Source organism: Lethenteron reissneri, chromosome 11 (genome assembly GCF_015708825.2).
Source record: "Lethenteron reissneri isolate LAM-NWPU_2019-01 chromosome 11, ASM1570882v1, whole genome shotgun sequence".
Classification (NCBI taxonomy): Eukaryota; Metazoa; Chordata; class Hyperoartia; order Petromyzontiformes; family Petromyzontidae; genus Lethenteron; species Lethenteron reissneri.
Window position 1 is genome coordinate 1,557,143 of NC_083789.1, and position 27,030 is coordinate 1,584,172.

The following is a 27,030-nucleotide window of genomic DNA, read 5'->3' on the forward strand; positions in this document are numbered from 1 at the left end:
TGGTGCTGACCACCCACCATCCCCTTGTGTGCCGTGCGGGTCTTCTTTGTGTTAGATGTATGTATGCATACAAACATCATAGCCATGTGCTAGATGTATGTATGCATAGCATACAGACATCATCGTCATCGCCATCATACTCACCGTCATCGGTTGTTCATCAGCACGGGAGTCGCGGGGCCGTGGCACCGCTGTGGCCCCCCATCTGCCCCCATGTACCTCCCCCCCCTCTGGAGATTGTGTTTCGTGATGTCCCCTTTGTGTTACGCCGTCGCCTGTGCAGTCTTTACTATTTATTTATTCAGTCTTTACTATTTATTTATACGACCGCGCTCTCTTCCCAGGTGACAATCGCAATAAGCACAACATTTGTTTTGGAGACACACACAGAGTGTCCCTCGCTGATTTAACGCTTACACAGTAACGATCTTTTATCCACAAATGAAGAACGTATTCCCCGGATTATAAGACGCGCTCTCCCCTCCTGTACTTTTAAGCATAGAGGCGCGTCTTATAATCCACTCTGTGTGTGTGTGTGTGTGACCAGATTTGCATGACTTTATTGACACCGGGCACAACATTTATTTAGGGGGGGGGGGGGGGGCTAGCGTCTTATTTTCCAGAGCGTCTTCTAATCCGAGGGAATAGTTAAACGATTGAAGCGGCGGCGATCACCGCGCCGCGAACACGCGGACAGTAACGGAACTCCGCGAATCATCATCGCCGCGTTATTCATCAAATCGGCTTTGCAATCGTTCGATTCGGCAGCAGAAGCGTCCGCGCAACAACAATAGGGCATGGAGTCGGATTTGGTTGTAAATTGACCAGATAGCTCAGAGATTAAGGAAGACGTGTAGGACCACCTAAGCTCCTGCTAATAGAAAGGATTAGCGTAATTTCATTATGTCCACAATACACAGATCAGCCGCTGGACGAGGAGCCCACCGCCCTCGCAGTTGTTTTCTCTGTTGGCGCTCGGGAGATTCTGCAGGGGGGTTTAGCGAATGCGTGTGTGTGTGTGAGCGTGTGTGTGTGAGAGTGTGTGTGTGAGTGTGTGTGTGAGAGTGTGTGTGTGAGAGTGTGTGTGTGAGTGTGTGTGAGAGTGTGCGTGCGAGTGTGTGTGTGAGAGTGTGTGTGTGAGAGTGTGTGTGTGAGTGTGTGTGTGAGAGTGTGTGTGTGAGAGTGTGTGTGAGTGTGTGAGAGTGAGTGTGTGAGTGTGTGAGTGTGTGAGAGAGTGTGTGTGAGAGTGTGTGTGAGAGTGTGTGTGAGTGTGTGTGAGAGTGTGTGTATGTGAGTGTGTGTGTGTGAGAGTGTGTGTGTGTGTGTGAGAGTGTGTGTGTGAGAGTGTGAGAGTGTGTGTGTGTGAGAGTGTCTGTGTGAGAATGTGTGTGTGTGAGAGTGTGTGTGTGAGAGGGTGTGTGTGAGAGTGTGTGTGTGAGAGTGTGTGTGAGTATGTGTGTGAGAGTGTGTGTGAGAGTGTGTGAGTGTGTGTGTGAGAGTGTGTGAGAGTGTGTGTGTGAGTGTGTGTGTGTGAGAGTGGGTGTGTGTGTGAGAGTGTGTGTAAGAGTGTGAGTGTGTGTGTAAGAGTGTGAGTGTGTGTAAGAGTGTGTATGAGAGTGTGTGTGAGAGTGTGTGCGTGTGTTTGAGTGTGTGTGTGAGTGTGTGAGAGTGTTTGTGTAAGTGTGAGTGTGTGAGAGTGTGTGTAAGGGTGTGTGCGGTGCGAGTGTATGTGTGAGTGTATGTGAGAGTGTGTGAGTGTGTGCGAGTTGTATGTGAGTGTGTGTGTGAATGTTTGTGTGAGAGTGTGTGTGAGTAAGCGTGTGTGTGATAGTGTGTGAGTGTGTGTGTGCGAGTTAGCTTGTGTGTGAAAGTGTCTTTGTGGGCCACCAACATCAGTGACGATTATCTGAACCGATCCTGGGTCTCCCCTAGGTCGACTCAGCTTCAAATGAGTACCTGGTGATGTGCGTAAAGACATCGCCACAGGGGAGACAAAGGCGGCCTAGCGTGGGGCTGCCCACCCACCCCCTCGTGTGCTCGTTGCCGGCCTTCATAGGTGCCACTCGCTAACAGCACTTGCCCCGACAGTCTGTTAAGGCTACAAGGGGGATCTTTGTCTGTGAGTGTGTGTGAGTGTGTGTGTGAGACAATCCGCTTTGCTCACGTTTTTACATCACGGCGCGGGCCCCGGTGCGTGACGCGGAGACGGCGTTAGCGCTGCCCCCCCTCCCTCCAGCTGCCCCCCCTCCCTCCTCCCCCCCACCGCGTCTGCCTCCGCTGCCCGATGCTGCACGGAGCCTGCGCGTTATTTCACCCGCACGCGACTCCCTCCAGCGCTCACAGCGCTCGGCTCCTCTTCGCTTAGCTCAGCTGGGCCAGCCTGCGATATAGAACTTCCCTAGAGCGCACCACGATGATGATGTTATTATCATCATCATAGTCCAACTCTGGCGTCACCGCTGCCTTCACATTGAAGAAGAAGACGACGACTACGAAGGCCGTGCCGCGTGCCCCTCCTGGGAGAGCGAGTGAAGGAGGCGCGAGTCGGGAGCGCGGGCGGAGTGGAGTGGAGTGACGGGCCCTCCTAGTGCCTCGCAGCCTCTACCCCCTCCATCTCTCGACAAACTCCGCCACAAACATTCCCAACGACAACAGCCACAATACAAACGTCTCGTCGCGCTCCAGCAGCAGCAGCAGGAGCAGCAGCAGCAGCAGAGATGTCCGTGCATGTGTTCAGCATCGACAGCATACTGGCCCGCAAGCCCAGCGGTAGCGGCCACGGCGGTGGCGGCGTCATGACGACTGGAGCCGGGTCTCTCCCTGCGTCCTCGGGCTTTCAACGCGTGATGCACCACCACCACCAGCAGCAGCAGCAGCACCAGCAACAGCAACAGCAGCAGGCACCAGCGGCGGCGGCTCCTCGCAAGGAGCTGCTGGATTACGGGGGGCTCTACGCGTGCGCGCCCGCGGGCTCGCCCCCAGGCTACAGCTCCAGTGGGGGGCCTGCCCCCCTAGGATTTGGTTACCTCTACGGGCCGCTGAGCGGCGAGTTGCCGGCTTCCCCGCACGCCTGCTGCGGCCCTCCGTTCCCGCCCTCGTCGTGCGCGAAGTGCCCCTACGCCGTGCCCGCAGGTAGGTCGCGCGTGCCGCGCTGTCACCTGCGCTGAGCCGCGGCCCCGTCCGGGCGAGGGCAGTGGAGGGGGGTGGCCCCCCACCCCCTCCGCCCCCTCCCCCCCTGTTTGAATTCCGCGAGTCCGTAGAGCGCGCGGAGATGGAACGACGGGAATTAGTTCGAGAAGTGGCCTTCATCCAGCAGTAGAGTGGCCATGGCTGGCTGGTGATGATGAGACGCAGCCTCTCGCCATCCGTGCACACGCGGCAGCGGCAGCAGCAGCGGGTGGGAGACGCAGGCGACTTTAGCGCGAGAGACAACGGCGGATCTCCGCGTTACCGGGGAACCTTTCGTATTTGTTTAAAGTTCGTTTAAAGTTTCTTTAAAGTTCGTTTTAAGTTTCTTTAAAGCCACAACTGTCGTCTATTCCCCCCCTCCCCCGTCCTAGCGCTGTGCATCCCTCCACCTGCCTCCCTTCCCCTTTAAACAAAGTCACGCGACCCGTTCCCTGCCGCCTCGTGTGACGATGTAACGATGTAACGTCGTAACGACGTAGCGAGGCGCCACGGTCCCCTCTCCGTCGGCCACGTTCGAACGGAGCGCGCGACTCACACACGGAGCTGCCGAGTGGCGCGTTCCACGCAACTTGAGAGCGAGCTCGGCCTCAGCAACTCGGTCGGCGCGCGTGTTGACGGCGATTGTAAAACGCGGCCCCGCATCGCTCGATTCGCTGGGCGAAGGCCTCACCCACCCCACACCGTGCGGGGGGACTGACACTTTTGTTCGGCCATACTTCACCCGCTCACGGTCAGTGCCGCTTTATTTTGAAACGGCGGAACGATTGCTCGTTCACGTGCCACTCGCGACTGATGTTTGCCGTGGGTGGGAAATGTGACGACTGCGGTGACCGGGTTCCTAATGGCCTCACCGCTGTGCCACCGCTCCCCAAAGTTAGCGATAACGCGTTGTTCCGAACCACCCGTGGTTTTAACTTTTAATATTTAAACATTTTGAAATCCCACCGATTAGAACATCCAAATAACGTCTCCTCCTCCCACCCAGCCTAAAATACGCTGCCAAGCTTAGCAGTGTTCATTAGGACGCTGTCTTTCCGACAGCTCTGTTTTTCACCTGAGGACGGCTGCTTGCGTTGTGGCCGAAACGTCGTGAGAATTTAATAGTTGTATTTTTATTATTGTATTATTTACCTTTTACGTGACTTTACCGAAAGAACCAAGAATATGTTAATAGAGTACTTTACTATTATTCAATTTCACTGCCCCAAAACTAGAGTCGTTATGGTTTTATATGTGCACTATACTATCATTTAACTACATTCGTTACACAATACACTGCACACATATTGGTCTATATACAGATAAACAACGGCGCCCTTATTTCTGTGAAGTAATACAATCATCTCGATAGCCTCTTGTTACAGCAGCCCTTTTGCCCACTTCAGCTATTATTGTTTCTTGCTGTGGTTGTCCCACCTGATGAAGGATGCTTGTGTTGCGCCCGAAACGTCGCGATTTAATTTATTTTGTTTTATTTTATACCTACGTCACTTTACCGAAAGAACCAAAGAGTAAGTAATACAATGCTCTACAACAGTAGTAGGACGCGATTGCCTGTATGGTACAGACATCTCCTCCACTGCTCACCTGATACAGCCGTATATAGGATCCAGTGGCACAATACAGGGCGATCCATTTATAGATACCCCATCCATTAATAAATACTCTTTAGTCTAAACCCGGGATCCAGGCTCGGTAATGATAATAACCTTGGCAGAGAGGAGAGAGTGTGCAAAAGATTGATCAATACGTGTATAGCATTGAGATTGGTGCTGGGAGAAGTGTACGAAGCTTTAAAACGAAAGGATGTCACCTGCAATTTTAGTGGGGTGTCTACAAATGGATCGCCCCCGTATCGCTTCGCAAGTCCAGAGCGACTGTGCCGCCTTCGCTTCTCCTCCCGTCGCTCGCCTCGCGATTCATTCGCGGGCGAGCGGTGCCGCGTGAACGCTTCGGGCAGTCAGTCGATGCGCATTGCGTGCGCTCGGACTACCGACGCACGAACTCGCCACGAACTCAACGAAGTCGCCACGAACTCAGCGGTGCTTTAAAAAGGAAATTACATAAACGGTACAGAAACAAAGTGGGTGACATGTGAGGCCATGGCAAGAGCTGTACGTGGCCGTCGCCTTCAACTTCACACTCAGTCGTGCTGCTGTTGAGTCGCGTTCACAGTACCCGGCGGTGGCCAACCACTTATTATACATATCACGTCACAGGAGAGATATCGCTTGCCTTTTTCTGAGCAGGCAGATATCACCGCTGTGTAGAAGGAAGGGTCATTGCCTGAAACGTTGACTATTTGTTTATTTTATGGCCGCAGTGTTACCGACGAGTGTGTGATGTATTGTTGGTCGCGGTGGTGCACCATTGCCAACGCAGGATCGCCATCTTACGTATAGCACCATGGCATAACAAGAGCGTGTATATACATAACATATATTTAGAATACACGTCAACATATACACATCAAGTGTGGAGTGACGGCCACGTGCATGCACCACAAAATAACGAGCTCCCCTCGCAGTATTGTGGTGTGGCCAATGTGCCTTGTGAATGTTAGATAGTGCACTTCTCGCCGTGATTTTGTATGGCTTCGTAAGATCGCTTGGAATGTTATATAATGTTACAATATGATAACAACAACAGCATGATAGGCCAGCGAAATGAGAGCACATCGTGCTATGAATTAGCCCCCGTTTGACGGTGTCAAACATTTGGAGGCTGCTGAGTCTGCTTGCCTCGCGGATAATAATCACCGAATGACGGTACCCGTGAAAGTGTCTCCGTGTTGACAGCAGTTTTAACACACAACGGGCATTTTTGCCAGTATCAAAGTATGCAAAAATAAGGATAGGTTTTACCCTTTATTATGGAAATAAAAAAGGCGTTAAGACGTTCAAACACCAAATGGAAAGGGTAACAGCTATGCTCTTTTCATAGCAGTTTAAATATTTACCGCGCATCACAACATTCTCCATCATCACGGCCCACGATATAATTTCGTTTGCACGCATGTCATGTCATGTATTGTGTTTGTTTGTTAGTACAACTGCAAGCCGTGGTGCACACCTGCGTGGTGAATGATTCGAGAAACATCTCAGACTCTACCTTTGACGGGCCTTAACGCACGCAGTGTGTGAGTAGCCGGCCACGTGTGTTCGTTCACACACGGCATGACAACAACTCTTTAAAGTTGCGCGCGAGACTCGGCGCGATTTGCAAGATAAGCAAGATTGCCGTATTTTCTAGCCTTTATTGCGCACTTTGATTTCCCGTGTATCTTGAGAAAGCTAAAGTTGGGAGTGCGTCTCTTAATAATGCGGCAAGCTATTGTGTCTGTGTGTGTGAGCAGATTTGTATAATTTTGCTGATACCGGGCACGGGTTTGGGGGTGCGTCTTTCTTTCCGGAGCGTCTCACACTCCGGTATTCACTGCCAAGGTGCGGGGCGGTTGAGCAGTGGAACACGCACTGCGCTTTGAACCCGGACACACATGAGTTCGATTCCCGGCCACGGTTAACATCAGCGGTGACGATGCAGCTACAATCGGCCATGCACCCGCTGTGAACCATACAGAATGACACCGACAGTTGTCAACAAGATCGACAGGGTGGATCCACTGCTGGATGAAGGCCTCCCCACTGCCATGCACCCAGCACCTGCACGCCATCCCATTCCATCGCTCCATCTCCTCAGTGGACATCCTGTCTCTCGCACGAGTGCCTTGCCTTGGTTTATTCTTGACAACCTGACATTAAGCTAACACGCACGTGTATTATAAATGACATAACTTACGCATTCGGAAAATTGTGTACGGCAGGCCATATAAAATCAGGCGTCTACTTACCGCGCACAGGATATTGAATAACTATTGTCATCTGCTATTATTAACAAGACCTTCGCATGGCAAGGGATGGATGAGTGTTGCTAATGAGAGTGTTTCACCAGTGGATGTGTAGTCGTTCGTACTGGCAAGCGGCGATATCAATTGAACTTCGATTCGCATTAGCATGTAAAGTATAATAAAAGTCAACATTAGTGGCCCTACAATTATGAATATGTGCATGCTATATATATATACACACACATATTAAACATCTCTGCATGTTTACTTAAGCCTAACGTTAGCAATGTAACCAGATCTAAATTTTTGACTCGTATATTTTCCGGGACGCTGCTCAGCTGGCTTGAAGTCGTGATGTCGACGTAAGGCACTACCACTAGATTACAAAATACGCCTATCACTAATAATAATAATCATTTACTCCTCTACCCTGTGTCTCGACAGTCCTATGAGCAACTTTATGAGGACGATATCATCATTGTCCCGGAGCGGCGCTTGAGCGAGGTGGTGATGAATCACCCTCGTGATGGCCACGGCGGCCTGGAGAGGCGATAGCTCACGAGCGCCTGGCGACCGCCCATTGAGCCAGCGAGTTCAGAAAGTTCAGGTTCGATACCAGTGACTGCCGGCGATAATAAGTCACGAGAATAATGATAAGAATATCGCGCCGCTCACAACGGAGTTCAAGTGGCCACCCTCACCGTGGATTGTGTTGAGATATTCCAGTGCTGCTCAGAGCGAGACGTCTTTGCATTATTCCCACAGAAGCAAAGAGTGGTTGTCAGAGTTTAATGTTTTGTGTACGGGCCTCAGTGAGGTATTATCCTTTCTCCAGTGCGACGTTGGAAAATTAGGAATAGTACTCCCTTTTATATGGTCGTGTGGGTAATAATTGCGTAATGTTATCAATCTATCTAGGAAGGATTCACGGTGTAGATCGTGTATGTATATATGTATACTGTATGTTGAGGTGTGTATATGCAAATGTTTATAGACGTAGGCCTCCTGCACTGCAATGTTCGGTCAATTACTTTACAAATCGCGTCGCTGGCTGGACTTACGTTTGGCCACCTCGTAGCAAAGCGGGTTTGGGATTTTCCTAAATCTCTGCGTGTTCCACCAACCCTTGCCTTCAAAACGCCGCATGACGGGCGTTCATTGCCACCACTCTCGCCGTCTCAAAGGGCTCGAACGTGCTGAGAGAAGCATCTAAATCTTCATCATCATCAAACATCATCATCACCATCATGCATAATACGTTGTCTCCCATGCAGTACATCGTGGGGCGCAAGAATAACGTGCATTTAAGATTATTACAGAGTAAGGAAGAGATTGCAGGCCAAATGCAGTGTTCAAGAACAACACGGTACAGGCAATCTAGACAACACACGGGAAGACGCACGATGTTAAAGGAGAGCTGTGCACGAGACCATATTCTCATGATTGCGCACTTAGTTTGAGCTATTCAGACGATACGCATACAAAATCATAAACCTACGTGCCTTTGATTTCATCTTAAATAGGGCAATTGTGGGTGCAGTGATGATATTTCCAGGGAAGCTGTTCCACAACTTTGGTGCCTGGGTTCGGAAAAAGTTGGTTTACGTTTTTCTCTCTCGAATCTCCCTCCCGCACGAGTGACCGCAAAGGTGATTGTGCGTGTGCGCGTGCGTGTGCACGTGTGTGTGCACGTGCGTGTGCGCGTGTGTGTGCACGTGCGTGTGCGCGTGTGTGCGTCTGTGTGAGTGTTGAGGCTATACGGGTGGTCTTTATCTTTGCGGTCGTGTAGCGGTTAGCGCACTGCAATACAAACCCGGCTACCCGGGTTCGATTCCCGCTCACGGCCAACTCCGGTGACGATTATTAGAACCGGTCCTGGGCCTCGCCTAGCTCGACTTAGCCTCAAATGAGTACCTGGTGCGGTGTGTAAACATCGCCACTAGGGAGACAAAGGCGGTCGGGCGTGGTGCTGGCAACCCACCCCCTGCTGTGACGTTCCGGCCTTCACAGATGCTACTCGCTAACAGCACTCGCCCCAACAGGCGACACGGGGGATCTGTGTGTGCTTCGTGCCGTCCGTCGAAGAGAAATGAACAACTTTCAACTGCGTAACTCCAACAGCAGCCTCCGCGCACTCTCCACTGGCTCTAGCGTCACACTCGCCCGGGGTCCCCCAATAACCATCACGGTGACGGTGTGGTTCGCAATTTTTGTATTAACAAAACAATGATAAGTGTTCTATTGTATTTGCGCGCGCGTTTGAGACCGGGATTCGCAGTCGAGTTGGAACTCGCAGGAGTCGATCTCGTAGCAGCTTCCACAGGGGCGGGGTGGGGGGGAGGGTCAGTGGGGGGGGGGGGGGGGGGTGCTGACGAGAGCCGCCACTCAACGCAACGGAGACCAAAGCAACCTCTGGGTCGTCATTTATTTGGGGGGGGGCGGTGGGGGCAGAATTGGAAAGTGTTGCTTTGAAGGTTTTTTTTCTCTCCCAAGTTTTTTTTTATTCGTACCTCCCAGCTCCTCGGGGTCGCGCTATCTCGTGTTAAAGGTCTTCGCCTTGCGCGCTCTGCCCATTGTGTGTGTTTAGTTTGTTGTCCTTTCCCCCGCGCCTCCCACGATAGCACGGTTGACCACGTACGGTGCGAAAGAAGTTCAGCGTACAGTACATTCCCACTTTGACACAACAACAACAATTGTTATTATTAATCTGCGTCCCGGGTTCAATTTTGTTCCTCCGTACATTCCTGAACGTTCTTCGGACTTTCTCGGAGTCGGGATCATCGGCGTTTGGACCTCAAAAATAGAGGACGCCGATCCGTGGATCCCTCGTGCACGATCGCTGTGTATCCTGCATTCCTCACATCATTTCAAAAGGGGTTTTATACGAAGTATGAGGTCAGAATAAGGCGAAATGCATGTTGCGTGACAACAACGTTATTCCCCGAATCCTCCATACACATGTCAAGTCAGTTTGTTTCGGCTTAAGTCGACTGAGCTAACACGCTCGTCTTTAACGGCGACAGGGCCAGGAACTGCCGACACGGCGATAGCGAGCACGTCCCATGGCAAGGGACGAGGGGTTCACAGGGAACCCCATAGAACACAGGCAGAGACAATTGTATAAACGCGTCTCATACATCACCAGACACACGTACAACAGAAAATATAGCGAGCAATGCAACGTAACATCAGGCGGCGTGACACGAGTGAGAGGAACTGACATTTACAATTGAATGTATAACCAGCAATAATCATAATAATAATTGCATTTCCTATTTTACGTTTAGCTACGGCGATTGCCTCGCTGAATGTCGCTGCCGTGTCGACTGAAAGCGGTGTGCTCCGCACGCTGGAAGCGCGAACATCTCGCTGCGTTGCTCGATACGAGGGGCATACAGACGATGCGGTATACACATCGACAGCTGCGGTTAAACACTGAAATAAACGAACGAAATCTATAAAAAAAATATTAAAAAGTGACGCCTCCTCTTACATATCGATGCGCTATGAAGAAGGGCCATGGCTCAAAATGTGACCTGTTACAGATGTTTAATTGGGAGTCCACGCTGTTGTTATGGTTAACGCACGTGTTGAGTTCGTCATGCTGTGATTTGTTCTTGTGCGCCAGTGCTAATGTAGCAGCATCACCAAACAGTATGCGAAGTTATTTCATAAAAACAAGTTTTGCTGGCTGGCTGGAGGCAGGGACGGAAGGAGTTGAGCGGCGTGCACGCAGTGCGGGTGCGAGTCGCCGGGCAGGGCCGGGCCCCGCGTGATCCCAGACCCAGGGCGCTGGCTTGGGCTGCCCGACACGAGCACTGGGGGGGATACACGGGGTGGGTCACGGGGTGGGTCACTTGGGGGGGGGGGGGGGTCACGGGTGTCCCCAGTGTCCCGCACGAGCGGTCGACCAGCTGCGTGCTCCGCTGGTCCCGCTGTGCCGCACCCCCTCCCCGTGTGCCGCGTGGGCCTCCTGCACACGGGATCGCTAACGCCTCTCATCGTCTGGGTCATCGGCCAAGGCACATCATGCACATTGAACTTCGTTGTGGAGAATTTAATTAACAACTCTATATATATTCCTGCAATACGGATATCGTGCGTATTATCTAGTTTTGCGTTAAGGGAGGATCTGTTTGTAGCAGAAATGGTTTTTGCCTGACCTTGCTGATGAGACACTGAATTTCGAAATCAGTTCAAGGTTTGTATTATACCCACGGTGCTGATAATATGCGCTCACCAAAGGCTGTGTGGCTGATGGAATAAAAACTAAGATTTTACTGCGGAGACGAATACGTAAGGGAGGCGTTAAGTCTGATGATTTATTTTATCATCAGCCACGATCGATCCACTGCTGGATGCAGCTCTCGCCAAGCCTTCGCCACCTCTCACCTTCTTGCGACGTCATTATTCACACGAGCTGATTTCATGCTCGACCACAACGCGTTCCGTCCCTTGGCTGTCATTCCGTTATTGTTGTTGACCAGCGTTTACCACGGCACCCTGTGTTGGTGCAGGGTTTTTTTTACTGAATTAGAACTCTGCATTAAACCGTTGATATTAAACATTGAAACTTGTGCCGACTGATATAAAGTAAGAGCTATAAATTTTCTGTTGCAGTTAAAATTGTATCTTCAGTTTTAACCGTACGATTTTTTACGGCACTGGGCTGTAATTTCAGGATGATTATATTAATCACGATCATTCATATCCCTTTCACCAGCCCACAATTGGAAGTACGTTGATCTTATTTCGCACCGTGCGCATTCAACGTGCTCATCGCAGGTGCTGATCAGGTCTCCCGACACCGTGTCGGTCGTGGGGGTTGTTTGGCCATACTTCACCACGCGGGTCCGTGCGAGTTGGTGAAGGGCTGGCTGTTTGGATATCACCCGCCACGGGTGTTACCATCACCCGTGACCGGGGATTGAACCCGGGTCGTCAAGCTTTGAGCGCAGCGCGCTAACAACCAACCTCTGCGCCGCTGCCGCCCCCTCCTCCCACTCACTGCGGAGTTAACAAAAAAACCTGATGAGCAGATTTATTAGCTTACATTTCATTGCCTAAAGTAATTCTACCGTGTCAAATAACCCGCTAACGACAACATGGATTTTATTGCGCGCAGTGAAGTCGTGTTTCAAGAGGGCCTCTGTAGAGTCACGGCCTGTGTCGTCACGTGCTGTGTAGTGTCACGTGCTGTGTAGAGTCACGTGATGTGTAGAGGAGTCACGTGTTGTGTAGAGGAGTCAGTCACGTGCTGCCTGATGTCACGTGCACTGAGCAATGAGACATTTGCATTTATCGGGCGCAGAAATGCCCCAATAATTACAATGACAAACTCTCTTATTATCTTTTGATTTAAAGCTTTCGTGACTGCAGGGATTAATATTCTTGGTTCTTTCGGTAAAGTCACGTAGAAGGGAAATAATAAAATAATACAATATAAAACTACATTTCTCACGACGTTTAGACTGCAACACAAGCAATCATCATCAGGTGTGGATTTCACACCTGATGATGATTGTGTTGCAGTCGAAACGTCGTGAGAATTCTTATAGTTTTGTATTTTATTACTTTATTATTTCCCTTCTCCGTGACTTTACCGAAAGAACCAAGAATATCTCTTATTATCTCTCTAAATTTAACGCGTTCATACTTTCGCGACCAGTGTTATAATTCATAATAATTAATCTTGGGTTGTGGCCGAAACGTCGTAAGAATTGTATTTTATTATGTTTAATTTTTATTATTTTATTATTTCCCTTCTACGTGACTTTACCGAAAGAACCAAGAAGATGAATCCCTGCAGTCACGAAAGCTTTAAATCTAAATAGAATCACAAGTGTTTTTATCACTGGGTAAAGCCAATAGAGCTAAGGAACTCTATTCCAAGGAGCTTTTCGGCAGGCAGACAACATCAAAGCATTCCACAATTGCAGATTTGTAAAAAAAAAAAACGTAATAATAGCAATTATGTTGTAAAATAAACATGCGTGTAGTCCACGCTGCTGGGCTGTGTCGGGTGGAGGAGGGTGTACGACACGAATAAACCTGCTGACAGCCCTTCCTGTGCGGTGCGTGAGGGACACATCGCTATAGGGGCCTGCGAGTGGGGAGTTCGTCTGTGGGTAGGGGCTGATGTCGCTATTGGCTACTCCAATTAAGTAATTTGCGAGCAATTTTCCAAATTTGAGCAGATTTGGACCGTGACGTCGGCACACGTGGCCGAATTTTCGCGGATAATGTCGCGAGATATTTAAGGTCCACGTTCGCGGTGAATGCGTCCGCAGTTGTGCCGATTGGCAACACACCACCACCACCGCCACCACCGCCACAACTGCCCGAACAAATACTTCGTAAGGTTCCATGACACTGATACCAGGGTTTGTTTTATGGAGACGTGCACTTTTTCTTGCTATGGCTCATGTTGATTTAGAGCAACGCTTCTAATGTTACGTTGAACTTTGATTGAGCCAGACAGCGTTTAATTAAAAAATTTTGCATCATCATCAACATCATCGAGTATCCACATCTGCTGCTGGCACGGTGTGTGTGCGGATGAGGTTTAGGGTTGCCGAGTCGTGTACAAGTCTACTCAGATCACGCACACTCCATTTTCTGGTGCACTGGTACAAATGAAGAGTTTTTTTTAACAAGTTAAATACAAATCAACATGTAAATGCGAGGGTGTTGTCTGTGAACTGCGCTGCCATTGTGTGTAGTGATACACGCCTGTGTAGAGGACACGCACATGTTTTACTGCGAATAAGAAATGGTAACGGGGAGGGGGACTGGATTCATGTTTAGGGGGGGCCTGGGCTGTCATATTGGGGGACTCCTCTCTGTTTAATCCATTCCTCACCTCGACCTTTCACGACCACCACCACCACCCACGCCCAGCGTTACTCACTTTGGCTATTTCAGTTCGAGTTTTGTCTTCTTCTGTAAATGCGAAGCACTAGTTGTAAAGCCAACTCAACGTTAGCACGAACCAATGTATACATTTCGATTTAAAGATTTCGTGACTGCAGGGATTCATCTTCTTGGTTCTTTCGGTAAAGTCACGTAGAAGGGAAGTAATAAAATAATAAAAATAAACATAATAAAATTATTCTCACGACGTTTCGGCCATGACGCAAGCAGCCGTCATCAGAAGACCAGGTCTGTCGGGGAGAAAGCGTCTGAATGAAACACCACCACGCTTGGAGCGTCGTGAGAATTATTTTATAATGTTTTATTTTTATTATTTTATTACTTCCCTTCTACGTGACTTTACCGAAAGAACCAAGAAGACGAACCAAAGTAGTTTACATTCGGCAACATAACCGGTGAGTCATGCACACCGCGATGTGGTGACTTTAACGATTACATTACGCTGTAGGATTTATCGCAGTGCGAGAGTGTTGCATGTCATCCATTATGAAGCTGTTTATTGAAATATATGTTGGAGGGAGGGGGGGGGGGCACTCACAATCCGAGGCCCAGGGTGCAACCCCTAAAGCCCTCTGGCTCAACGAGGCCCCGGGACGGGTGTGGCGCTGGAGATTGCGGCGTGAGAGGCTGGGGCGAGTGTTGGCGCCTCGTGACCAGGTCACCCAGAATGCGCCGAAACTCGTGAGGTCTCAAGAAGACGCTGAGCATGGCTGCAGCAGCCGGGAGAGAGCTCTGGATGTGTTCAACGCCGTGCACAAGCAGAGGTTGTCATCGGCAGGCCCGTCCACAGGGGAGGGGCTGTGCCCCGGGGCACGTCCCCAGTGCCGGATTAAGCTAGTGCGGGGCCTGTAGCATATGTTATAAAGGGGCCCTAAATACAAAAAAGTAAATATATATATAAAATGTACTTGCATAGTAAAGTAAGTGTATTTTTTCACTTGCTATACAGCCAGATAATACGACAAATCGCTAACCTTAAACACCCAGTCGTTCGTAAAAGTTGAAGGCAGTATAGTACTATAGTAATAGAGCAAGTACAGAATCACTGAACCGGAATTGATAGCTGGAAAGCATTTAGCGCGGGGCACTTTAAATCGCGGGGCCCGTAGCCACTACTACATATGTAGCTACTACTACATATGTAGCTACTACTACTACATATGTAGCTACTACTACATATGTAGCTACTACTACTACATATGTAGCTACTACTACATATGTAGCTACTACTACATATGTAGCTACTACTACATATGTAGCTACTACTACATATGTAGCTACTACTACATATGTAGCCACTACTACATATGTAGCTACTACTACTACATATGTAGCTACTACTACATATGTAGCTACTACTACATATGTAGCCACTACTACATATGTAGCTACTACTACTACATATGTAGCTACTACTACATATGTAGCTACTACTACATATGTAGCTACATAGCTACATATGTAGTATCTACATATGTAGCTACTACACATGTAGCTACTACTACATATGTAGTATCTACATATCTACATATGTAGCTACTACTACATATGTAGATACCTTTGCTACGAGGATAATCCGGTACTGCGCATCCCACTGTGGAGCCCCAAGTGCTTTCAAACTCCCCAGGAAGTATCACGTCTGACACCGTCACGTCGAAGTGCGGCCCCCCTCCACCCTCCAAGCGCGGGGCCCGTGCTGGTCGCGCCGTTTCGCCAAAACCTGGGGACGGCTCTGGCCATCGGCGTCTGCGTGTCACTGCTGCGGTGAATTTCTGGTCGCAGCCAACAGATGGCAGCGCAACCGTGAGCTCAGTGCAATTTGGTCCATTCGCTGAATCGGCGACGTTTCGAATATTACCCTCTTGCAGGCATGGCTTTTCTCTGGATACTCTGGTCATATGAAGGTGGTGTCGGGCCTCACCTGAGTTGCTGACTCGCCCGTGACCTCCGTCTTGCAAGTCCGGAGTGCTCGCCGTGACGGCACGGAGGCACCGCTACTCGGGGTAGAGAATGGACATCTTGACAGGGGATGCACTCAAATGTGCTCGCTGATAGCACTTGCCCCAGCAGTCTGTGAAAAGGCTACGCGGGGGATCTTTGTCTTTGCGGTGTGTGTGTGGCCGTGTGCATAACACGTGCGGGAAGAGCGCTTACGGTTATCGGATGTCCTTAAGGACACTACTTATACATTTAACTTCCTTGCTCTGAGAAAAAAACTGTCTTTAATAAGGACGCACGTAACGGTGAGTCCATGTATCAATAGTATTATAGGAACACAATTAGTCTTCGACTCGAGTGGTAGCCCCTTACGCGGGGAGTTCCTACGCCGAGCTGTGTGGCTCAGGAGGCAGAGCGAACTAATCGTGACCGGAGGGTTGCCAGACTAGTGCTGTGATTGCGCTTTCAACCAGTACATCGTCGCTTTAGGGGGTCGATAAAACAGGTACCACTTTGTGAGAGAATCAACAGCGGTTATCTTACGTAATAAGAATATGGGATTTCCACCGCTGGTTTAGGGCTGTAAACGGAAAACTATTCCATTGAACGAAACAATGTTTTTTTTTTTACAAGGAAAGGCCCACTGAGCTATACAGCTCTTATTCACAAGCAACCTGGCCACAAATGATCGCTCAACAAAGTGGCTAATCACGTGGAAATGTATAGCAACCAAATACTCTAAACGCGTGTTTCTACATGTGGAGGGGGAAAAAACCAGAGGACCCAGAGAAAAATCCACGCGACCACGGGGAGAGAGACACGCAAACTCCAAATACACAGCAGCAGGCGTCAGGGTCGGGATCGAACCCACGACCTCCTGTATACCAAGCGAGGTAGTTGACATCTCCTAGCCACCGACAACCTCAGGGCCTCACGTGAGCAGCAGGGAATCCCTTCGCCCGTTTTAAAGTCAGCCTCGGGCAGCGTTCCGCAAAATATCCCATCGCGAGAAAATGCAGCCGCGCTCTGCTCCAACGCACGCACGCAAATGTCTTACCGCAGGTTTCGGGAGCTCGGCTCTGTACGGGCCCGCGGGGCTGCCCGCTCTCTGGCCCTACCTGCCCGGGGAGGCGGCGGCTCGCCTCGAGATGCACATGCTGCACCAGCTGCACAAGCGCAAGCGGAGGCACCGCACCATCTTCACGGACGAGCAGCTGGGCGCGCTGGAGGAGCTCTTCGAGCAGAACCAGTACCCGGACGTGAGCATGCGCGAGCAGCTGGCGCGCCGGGTCCACCTGCGGGAGGAGCGCGTCGAGGTGAGGGGGGGTGGGGGGGGGGGGGCTGGAGGGGGATGGGGGTAAAGTGGGGGGGGGGGGGGTGCTGTCCCCCACACCACCACCATCATCACAGCTGTTGAAGGCTCAGGCCACCTTCTAAATGCTTTATCGGGGCCCACACGCACGGGCGATTCAGTTGTGTCGAACAAAAACAAACTCAACGCTGTGGCCTTAAACGAAATATATATCATAGGCGACGTTTCGGGCAATAGCCCTTCTTCACAACACATAATTCACAGTTGTTTAGAACGCGCGGTGGAAGGCATTGCGAACGAATGTTCGCTAATCACCGTGTTGTCAAAAGTGAAAATGGCAAATGCACGCTCTTGTTGCAAAGTTGCTGCGATCGTGAGAGGGGCAATGCGGCAGCTCGCGCGCCGGGCACGGCCAGAAGTCCGCTCGATCCTCTTCCACAGTGGCTGACGTTGACCTCCGATTCCAGACGGGGTTCTGAGAACACTTGCTCAGAAGCAGTCGCGTGTAAGTGTGAGTGTGTGTCTGGTGATTAAACCCGTGTCGCTTGGATCATCATAGCTCGGTGATTATAATAACAACAACAACAAGTGAGTTTTATATCGCGACTTTCAAAACAATTCACAAAGCGCTGAACAATGACGCAGCACTATAATGACTACACTGAGAGGCAGTCCAGGCCGTACGGATGTATATATTTATTTATATGTTGAACTTCTTTCGCGCCGTACGTAACGGATAGGAGAGAGACCCGTGGGAGCAATGACAAACATGGGGTGGCGAGGAGCGGGAACGCAAAGCGACTTACATACAGCATGCACACAGCTGTGACTAATATACAGCATACACATAGCTAGAGCTAATATAACATACAGTACAACTCTCTCACACACGCAAATTATACGTTCAACTTATAATAAATTAACTCTGGTGGGATGTTGCACCCGGATACAGCTCATGCTGACGTTTTGGGCGATGACCCTTCGTCGGAGAATAGAGTCGTTGTACATTACAATAAAATTTGCATCATCCAGAATCAAACATAGGGTAGGAACAGGTCTGCCCTATATGCAATGTCCCGTCACTGGGAATTGTGATCGTGCCGGTTGCTGATCTGTACCTTACATGCGTGTGTAGAACATCGTATCGGTAGATGCATGATACAACACGATCAAAATACAATCTGGATTTACGCTATATACAGAAATAAGTGGGTTGATCACGGCAGATATATTTTATATATATATATACACAAAGACAAAGATCCCCCGTATATCCTTAACAGACTGTCGGGACAAGTGCTGTTAGCGAGCACCTCTAAAGGCCGGCACGGCACACGAGGGGATGGGTGGCCAACACCACGGCCGGCCGCCTTTGTCTCCCCAGTGGCGATGTTTTGACATCGCACCGGGTATTCGTTTGAGGCTGAGTCAACCTAGGGGATGCCCAGGTACCGGTACAAATAATCGTTACTGATGTTGGCCGTGAGCAGGAATCGATCCCGGGACGCCAGGTTCATAGCGCAGCACGCTAACCGCTACATTACCGCTCCCCACACATATATATATACACACACATATATACACACACATATATATACATACACACACATATATACATACACATATATACACATACACACACATATACACACACACACACATATACACACACGGCACTCACAGCCACAAACTGCGAGCTCGAATTTCACGGGGACTGCTGCTGCTGCTCACCATAACAGAGCCCCTTTTTTAGGGTCAGCTCGCGTGAATATAATTGTGTCGTCAACCCACCACCACTCGACACAGACAATCGCTCAGGTTTGTCGCGTAAACAAAACGTGCCACTTCGTTATGAGTTCAGCACGCCGCTGTGTTGGAGATCTATAATCATTGCATTTTAAAGCTAAATTCTGTGGTGCGTCTTATAATCCGGCAGGTGTGTGTGTGGTCAGATTTGTGAACCTTTTGCTGACGCCGTGCACACGCTTGGGGTGCGTCTTACTATCCGGAGAGTTGTATAATCCGGAGAATGCGACGTGCGTGTGTGTGTATGTGTGTACGCGTGTGTGTATGTGTGTGTACGTGTGTGTATGTGTGTGTACGTGTGTATGTGTGTGTACGTGTGTATGTGTGTATGTGTACGTGTGTATGTGTGTGTGTACTGCGGTGATGTAGCGGCTAGCACGCTGCACTACGAACCTGGCGACCCGTGTTCGATTCCAGCTCACGGCCACCATCAGTGATGATTATCTGAACCGGTCCTGGGCCTCCCCTAGGTCGACTCAACCTCGAATGAGTACAGTACCTGGTGCGGTGTGTAAACATCGCCACTTGGGAGACAAAGGCGGCCAGGCGTGGCGCTGGCTACCCACTCCTATGCGTACCGTGCCGGCCTTCATAGGTGCTACTCGCTAACAGCACTTGCCCCAACAGTCTGTTAAGGCTACACGGGGGATCTTTGTCTTTGTACTGATCTATTATAGACTCGGGCAGTGCCGCGGTGAGAGGCGCATTGCGCTCCGGGTTTCAATTCCCGGCCACGAAGGGCCACGAAGGGCCACGACGGGACAGGTCTCTACCTGAACCTATTACGTCGTGGACCTTCCCCTAAGTCAGCTCAGCCTGAAACGAGTCCCGTGCCGAGCTGCGCTGCGTCACCGCCCGTGTGGTGGAGACAAAGCAGGGCAAGGCGTTGTTAATAGGTGCTCGCTAACAACGCCTCTCGCCCCGGTATTATTATCATCGATGCTGCGCCTCGACATCACAGTAAATACAACCACGTTCTAACTTTATATGATGGATCCGTGATTCATGTATCGCTACCCCACTGCTTTATAATCGCCCTCTTACGCGAATTCTCGTGATTGAATGGTGTGAGAGCGATGGCTCCGCATATGACAGGGTAGAGAGCTAAATCGTTGATGCGTGCGTTGAGATTCGTGGGAGACGCGGAGGGGCTTTGAAATAGTTGGTGTGATTTGTTTAATTTGTAACGGATCCATAGTATATTAGCGGGGTATCTGTAAATGGATCGGCCCGTATACCTTAATACCAGCCATCACAATGATTCCGTTTATTCAGGATGTGTCCGCGGGTCTTTCTCTTTTCTGCGCAACATGTGAAGTCGTTTGCCGGTGTGGACACAGCGTGTCAAGCAGTCGTGTCTAGACACATCAGGGCAAGTGTCCGTGTAGCCCTCAACAGACGTGTGGAGCAAGGGCTGTTAGCGAGAGTGAATGCCGACACGGCATAGTGGGGGGGGGGGGGGGGGGGGGGGGTGGCCAGCACCACACCGGGTCCTCATTTGAGGCTGAGTCGACCTAGGGGAGGACCGGTTCAGATAATCGTCACTGCCGTTGGCCCTGAGCGGTAATCCAACTTGGGTCGCCGGGTTCGTAGCGCAGCGTAGCGCTAACCACTACGCTACCGCTCCCCACCCAGCAATACACACACATATATACTAGATATATACACATATATATACTGGATATATATACACACACACACAGCTGGCAAACTAATTTCAACTGCAATCATGATGTATGAACGAGTTGAGGGACATGGTATCTCCTCCATACCAAGTTAGTTCTCCGATGTGTGTGCCGCTTGGACCGCGCACGCTGTTCGGCATTTTGTCCGACGTTCCGCACCACGTGCTTGGTGGGGTGGTTCAGCTGGGAGTGCGATCAGGAAGGTTATTAAACATTGCCGAGCGTCCGTGCACGAATTGAAATCGTTGCAGCGATCACAATAACAGCGTGTTCCGGATTATAAGACGCACTCCGCAACTGTGTCCGGTGGGACAACGTTCTAGAAACCCCGCCACACACACGATTAGCACGGTTGTCTACGTACGGTGCGAAAGAAGTTCAACATACAGTAACACACATACGTATCGTCTGTCGTTCGGCACGATGACCGACGTTTCACCCCACAGGCTGGAATCTCCTTCAGGAACTGAAGGAAGCTCTCGTCTTAGATACATACCACGTGGTGTCTTCTTCCCATGCTGTCCGACACGAGCTCAAATCTTGATTAAATAGAAACCCACATTTATAAAACGGCAACTTTAGTGTAGCGAAGCTGCATTAAGAAGAACGCACGTGGCCATGCGTTGACGTCACCATAGTGCCCCTGACTGATTTGATTATTCACGAATGAGGCTTTAATTTCGTGTCGGACGACCCGGGCAGGACAGATCTCAATCTACGAGATAAGTAAGAGCCGCGCGTTTTCTCTCCGTTCCCTGCCTTCTGTAAAGTTTAAACAACCAAACGCCTTCGCCTTTCGCCGTCAAACCCAGCACTGCGGCCCCCTGCCTTGAGACGGCTGCTGTAAACCTCCTCCCAGGGTCTGGGTCACGATTCGCCATCGCTTCTTAGACATTGCGACCGCAATTTGATCATCATCATCGTCATCATCGCTACAACGTTCGGCGACTCTGCTGCGTTGGCAGCGGGTCACAAGTCACACGCCGAGGTTCTGACTCGCACCCACTGGACATCTGTGAACAAGAGCTTTATAGCTCATCGGATTGTGCCTCTATAAATGCATGTTCTGATTATGATACGCTACCTTGAAACGAAACAAAGTAGATACTTGTTCGACGTTTCGGGCAATGGCCCCTCTTCACAACACATAGGCCGGACAGCTCGAGCGGATGCGAATTTCTGTTTCCAACTCTTATCCACTCCGTGTAAGGGCTATCCAGAGCTCCCTCTGGTCGAGGCGGCTTCTGCCAGCAAAGGTGTGAGCAAGCAATTGCAGGGCTGCACCTTTATCTTGGACCCTTAATATATTTTGTTAAAAATCGACAACAATAAAACGTAATCGATTGCAGTTTTGAGAAAAATCACATTCACGTTTAGGATAATAGATATTGTAAACGTTTGCTTCCTCAACTAAATATATCCACATATATATGCGAGTAAATGTTTACTTACTGAAACATATTCACGCAATAACATATTTATTTTATCCGCTATGAAGTTGGGATTACATTTACTGTAATGCTTTTGTCAATGTAATATAATGTCTAAACTAACAGCGCACACGTATACACACATTTTTCCTTTGGTAAGCATTACATCACTTTGACAATCCGTTCTGTCTATATTGCCTTACGTAAATATATTCGAGCTGAGCGTTGTTCCTGCATGACGCATCTACCTGATGTTGAACTTCTTTCGCACCGTACGTAGCCAACCGTGCTAGTGACGCGTCCGCCCTGATTGACCGGGTTCCCTGACAGCGAAACGCGAAGCGGGGAGACGGCCCCGAGTGAGAGACGGCGAGCAGAGCGGGCGCGCTCACGGGAATGTTGTCCATAGTTATTAATGTAAATAATAATTATTATTTACATTTATAAGCCGCTATTCATCCAGGGATCTCGTGTGCCACGTGAAGCGACTCGAGGGTTTGTCGCTGCCGTACATCTTTGATTGAGAGACGCCGGTTCGATCTACGGGCGCGGCACCAAAACACGAAAAAAGTGCAAGACTCTTGAAACCCGCTTCGCCGCACGCAGCAGCAGCAGCGAAGTCCACACGCGCACTGCACGCTCAGTCGATCGGCCGTCCGCGTGCGGTGGGGTAAAGTGTGGGTACCCCACCTCTCCAAAGATGGTTGGCGAGCGTGGACGAGTAGACCAAATACCCTGTCTAGAGGAACCCTCGTGAGCTCCCTGTAGCGGAGGCCCTTTCGCCAGCAGTGGCCTGAGTAAGAAATTGCAGGGCTGCTCCTTTGCCTATCTTTCAATCAGAATTCGCGGGGTGGGTGGTGGCGCTTTGATTAGAGGGAGGCTCTCGACTCACGGTCAAAACCCTGTGAGTAGAATGCTAAGTCCGGGAGACTACACAGCCCATCATCACTACGTGGGCGGGTGATGGAGGGGGGGGGATAAATCGGTTTAGAATTGTGGGACGTAAATAGCGGCCGTGGTGCGGCATGAACCCCCCCCCGACTCGGGAACGCGCAAAGGAGAAACGAAGAAACGCTGTCCCACGCTCGCGTGAGCAGGGAGACCCTGCGACTCTGACTTACTGAGTGTGTAACGTAGTCGCGATCACAAGGAACTTACGGTGCAGACCCCCCCCCCCCCCCTCGGGACCTCGTGCCCTTTGCCAGAGCCTGCATCGCGTTCGCACGACCACGGCAGACGCGTGTGGCTCCTCTGCAGGGACGGGACGGCGCGGTTCCGTCGAGAACTCGCGCGCGCATCGTGCCCTCTGACTATTCCAACGTAGAACAATTAAACAAACAAAGTGCCGTGTGTTGCTGGCCGCTTGGCGTTTGTTGGGGGAGGTGGGGGCTGTGCTCAGGAACGTGCCGTAATTCAAATACGGAGACACTGTTTGTGTCCTTTGCGTGAATGACAACAAGTATGTGCTCGCGTGTTTATTTCGTGCATATTCACAGCCGATGCGTGTGTCGCGATGTGTCGAGATTGAGCACAAGTCTGAGATCGAGTCTAAGTTTTTGTGTGCACAGTATATACACCGTAGGGATATATATACTGTATAACATTAACTGCTGAAGTAGGCAGCCTTTGCCTCCCTATCCGCATATTTCCTGACCCTTTGCTCGAAATTCTCCGTTCCTGTTCAATAATTTACTCTTATTTTCCATTCATCTTCTTCTTTCTTCCCTATTCCGTTCCTATCGCTTTGCTCCGTACACACCACCCTGGACTCAAGCTCCCTTCCCGTGGTGTAGCCACGGGTACGGCGTCGTCAGTCTCATGACGACGCCGCTGCCCCCATGCCTCCTCCAACGAGGATGCCACTCACCAGGATGCGGGTTACTTTGCACGAGTCGTGTTTACCGCGCCGAGCGTGATGGAGAGAGACACAGAGAGTCGGAAATAACAGCTGACATAGGCAGGTAGGATGGAAACATCACAGTCAGTTAAGACTTTACTTGGTTAATAACGTCCTTCCAATGGTTGCTCAGTTTGTACTCATCCTCTCGGTTGAAGTTGTGTCTGTTTATATATCTGGATGGCTTCGTGAATAAATCTCTGAAGGTAGCCGGTAGGATTGCAGAGCATCTACGTCTTGGAAAAATCAGTTTCGTGTGAGCCCATAGCGGTCCGAGACAGGTCGTTTCGTTTGGCATGTTCTGTTAACGTGACAAACCTTACTAATTGGCTGTCGGGTGGTGGCTTGTTTAACGACACATTTATATATTTACGCGATCTAACCCAAAAAAAAACCTATACTATGCATGATATTGGTCGCGAAAGCCTACGTATTAAACAATCATTATAATAATAATAAACCAACGTACTTCGGGAATGACTTTATCCGTGAGGTTTGCTGGCCCCGCATGCAAGCGTCATGTGTCTCTGGGAAACACAGAGCGAGTAAGGCAAGCGGCGGTGTACGGCAGCAGTGGAGTGGGCTTGCTGGAGGGAAGTGCGTCATTGTAACAACAACAACCGTGCCATGCGTGTTTCTACTCGGGAGGCTTGACAGCCCGAAGTGCTCGAGCACACGTGTGATCACGCACACGTGTGATCACGCACACACGTGTGATCACGCACACACGTGATCATGCCACCGACAGCCCTCGCCACTATAATGCCCACAGCACGTTCAAGGGGAACGGGTACAGCTGTGACCAGTGTCGGATTAAGCTCCGTGCGGGGCCTGTAGCACACGTTATCAAGGGGCCCTAAATAATAAATGAAAACTAATATTAAAACACAGATTTTTTTACTTGCATAGTAAAGTTATTGTATTTTTTCATTTGCTATGTAGCCCAGATAATACGACAAATCGCTAACCTTAAACACCAAGTCGTTCATTAAAGTTGAAGGCGGTATAGTACTATCGTAATAGAGCAAGTGCAGAATCACTGAACCGGAATTGATAGCTTGAAAGCATTTAGCGCGGGGCCCTTGAAAGTGCGAGACCCGTAGCTACTACATATGTAGTACTACATAATGTAGCTACTACATATGTAGTAGCAGTAGTACTACATATGTAGTAGCTACTACATATGTACATAGCTACTTTTGCTACGAGGATAATCAGGCACAGGATGTGGCATCTCGGCAATTCTGCGTGAGGCCCACAGAGGGCGAGCGTGTTGCGTGGCTCTGTGGCACGGTTTATCCTCACTATTTCAAGATGAATTGTTGACCTGTGATGTTTTGTATGCGGCGTGTGCGTGCACCGTCAACTCGCGGTCCTTTATTAACCCAGTCGGGCGATGGTGGCTATGCACCTGGCTCTAATCCAGCACTGTGGGGGCAGCGGCGAGGGCTGGTGGATGGCACGCACATGTCGTGAAACTCCCGTGCTCCCTGTCCACGCGAACTGTCAGTCTACTCTTGCTCGTGGCAACGCGTTCGGGCGCTCGATGCCAAATGTCGAGGCGTGCGCTCTCCACGACGAGAGGGCTTCAGGATAGATTGCAAGAGAGAGGAGAATTCGTTCGTGAAATTGTCTCCTAGTCCTCCCCGTCGTCCGCTGAAGGAGCGCAGGCCACCGTGGGGGTTTTACTCCCCGGGTCCATGACTCGCGTCTGGCGTCTCTCCCGCGCAGGTTTGGTTCAAGAACAGGAGGGCCAAGTGGCGGCGACAGAAGCACGCGGCCACGCCGGAGGCCAAGGCCGAGCAGTCGCGCGGTGGCGGTGGCGGCGGCGTCATCTCGCGCGACCCCGACGCGGAGCTCTCCCCGCCCTGTCCAGACACGAGGACAACCGAGAGATGAAGACCCCCACCAACCACCACCACCCGTGCACTCCTCTACCAGCACCGCCATCGTGACACCCGTGCCATTGCACAACGCCGGCCGGCGTTTGTGCCCGTGTGATGTGATGCGTAGAGGGGCCTGCGCAGTCAGCCTTGCAATCGATCGGAATGCCGCCCGGGCAACAACCATGCTATAGCCTACACAGACTGTTGGGACATCTGCTGTTAGCCAGCCGATTAGCGCGGTTGGCTACGTACGGTGCGAAAGAAGTTCAACATACATACACATACACGAAGGCCGGCACGGCGCCTATGAGCGAGTGATGTGGCCAGGACTACGCCTGGCCGCCTTTGCCTCCCTCCACGCCAGTGCTGATGTTTACACACCGCACCAGCTACTCATTTGAAGTTGAGTCGCACTACGCGCACACGCACACCTCTGTTTTGTTCCGTCTGGTTTCGTTTTTATAATTGCCCTGACTGTTACACACAAAGACAAAGATCCCCCGTATAGTCTTGACGGACTTTCTGGGGCAAGTGCACACACGCTCACTCACACTCGCGCATGCGTCTCGCATGGACGCGCGGCGTCGCCATGTGTGTGTATATACTGTACCGTAATTGTAATTTATGCTTAATTGAAAACAAAAGTCCAAACTAATAAATACTTTGTGTTGAGTACATCTGTCTGTGTCACGAGGTCGTTGTATTCAAGCCGCCCCAAATCTACCGATGCGGGGTCGTACCTCGTGGTGCCTTCGCTCAGTCAAGGTGGTAATTGATACGCATTAGTCGTGGAAATTCCACATTCCTATGACGAGAAGAATAATATTTGTATGTTTTTTTTATCTCCAGAAATTGGTTGTAACTTTATCGATGCCGGTGAGATTTGCAAACCGAGTCGAAGCCGCGGGCACGTGGCAAGGATCAACAACCCATGAGCGCGTGGGTTGCTGATCTCAGCACGTTCCGATCACGATACTCACAAACTCTCCAGGACGATGCAGTTGTAGAAGCCTCAGTGACATCATAGGGAGAGAGAGAAAGCGATGTTTTACTTTAACGCCTCTGCACGGCTCCCGTTACTCTCATGACTACGTGCTACATATACTG

General features: G+C 50.3%; 1 protein-coding gene across 1 annotated transcript; it reads left to right on the forward strand.

Moving 5' to 3' along the window:
• The first annotated feature begins 2,325 nt into the window (after nucleotides 1-2,325).
• On the forward strand, nucleotides 2,326-26,555 carry LOC133341160 (homeobox protein goosecoid-like). The gene is made up of 3 exons (XM_061549611.1): nucleotides 2,326-3,132; nucleotides 16,970-17,223; nucleotides 25,769-26,555. The coding sequence occupies exons 1-3, from the start codon at nucleotides 2,718-2,720 to the stop codon at nucleotides 25,934-25,936; spliced, it is 837 nt and encodes a 278-aa protein (XP_061405595.1). The 5' UTR covers nucleotides 2,326-2,717; the 3' UTR covers nucleotides 25,937-26,555.
• Nucleotides 26,556-27,030: the final 475 nt, after the last annotated feature.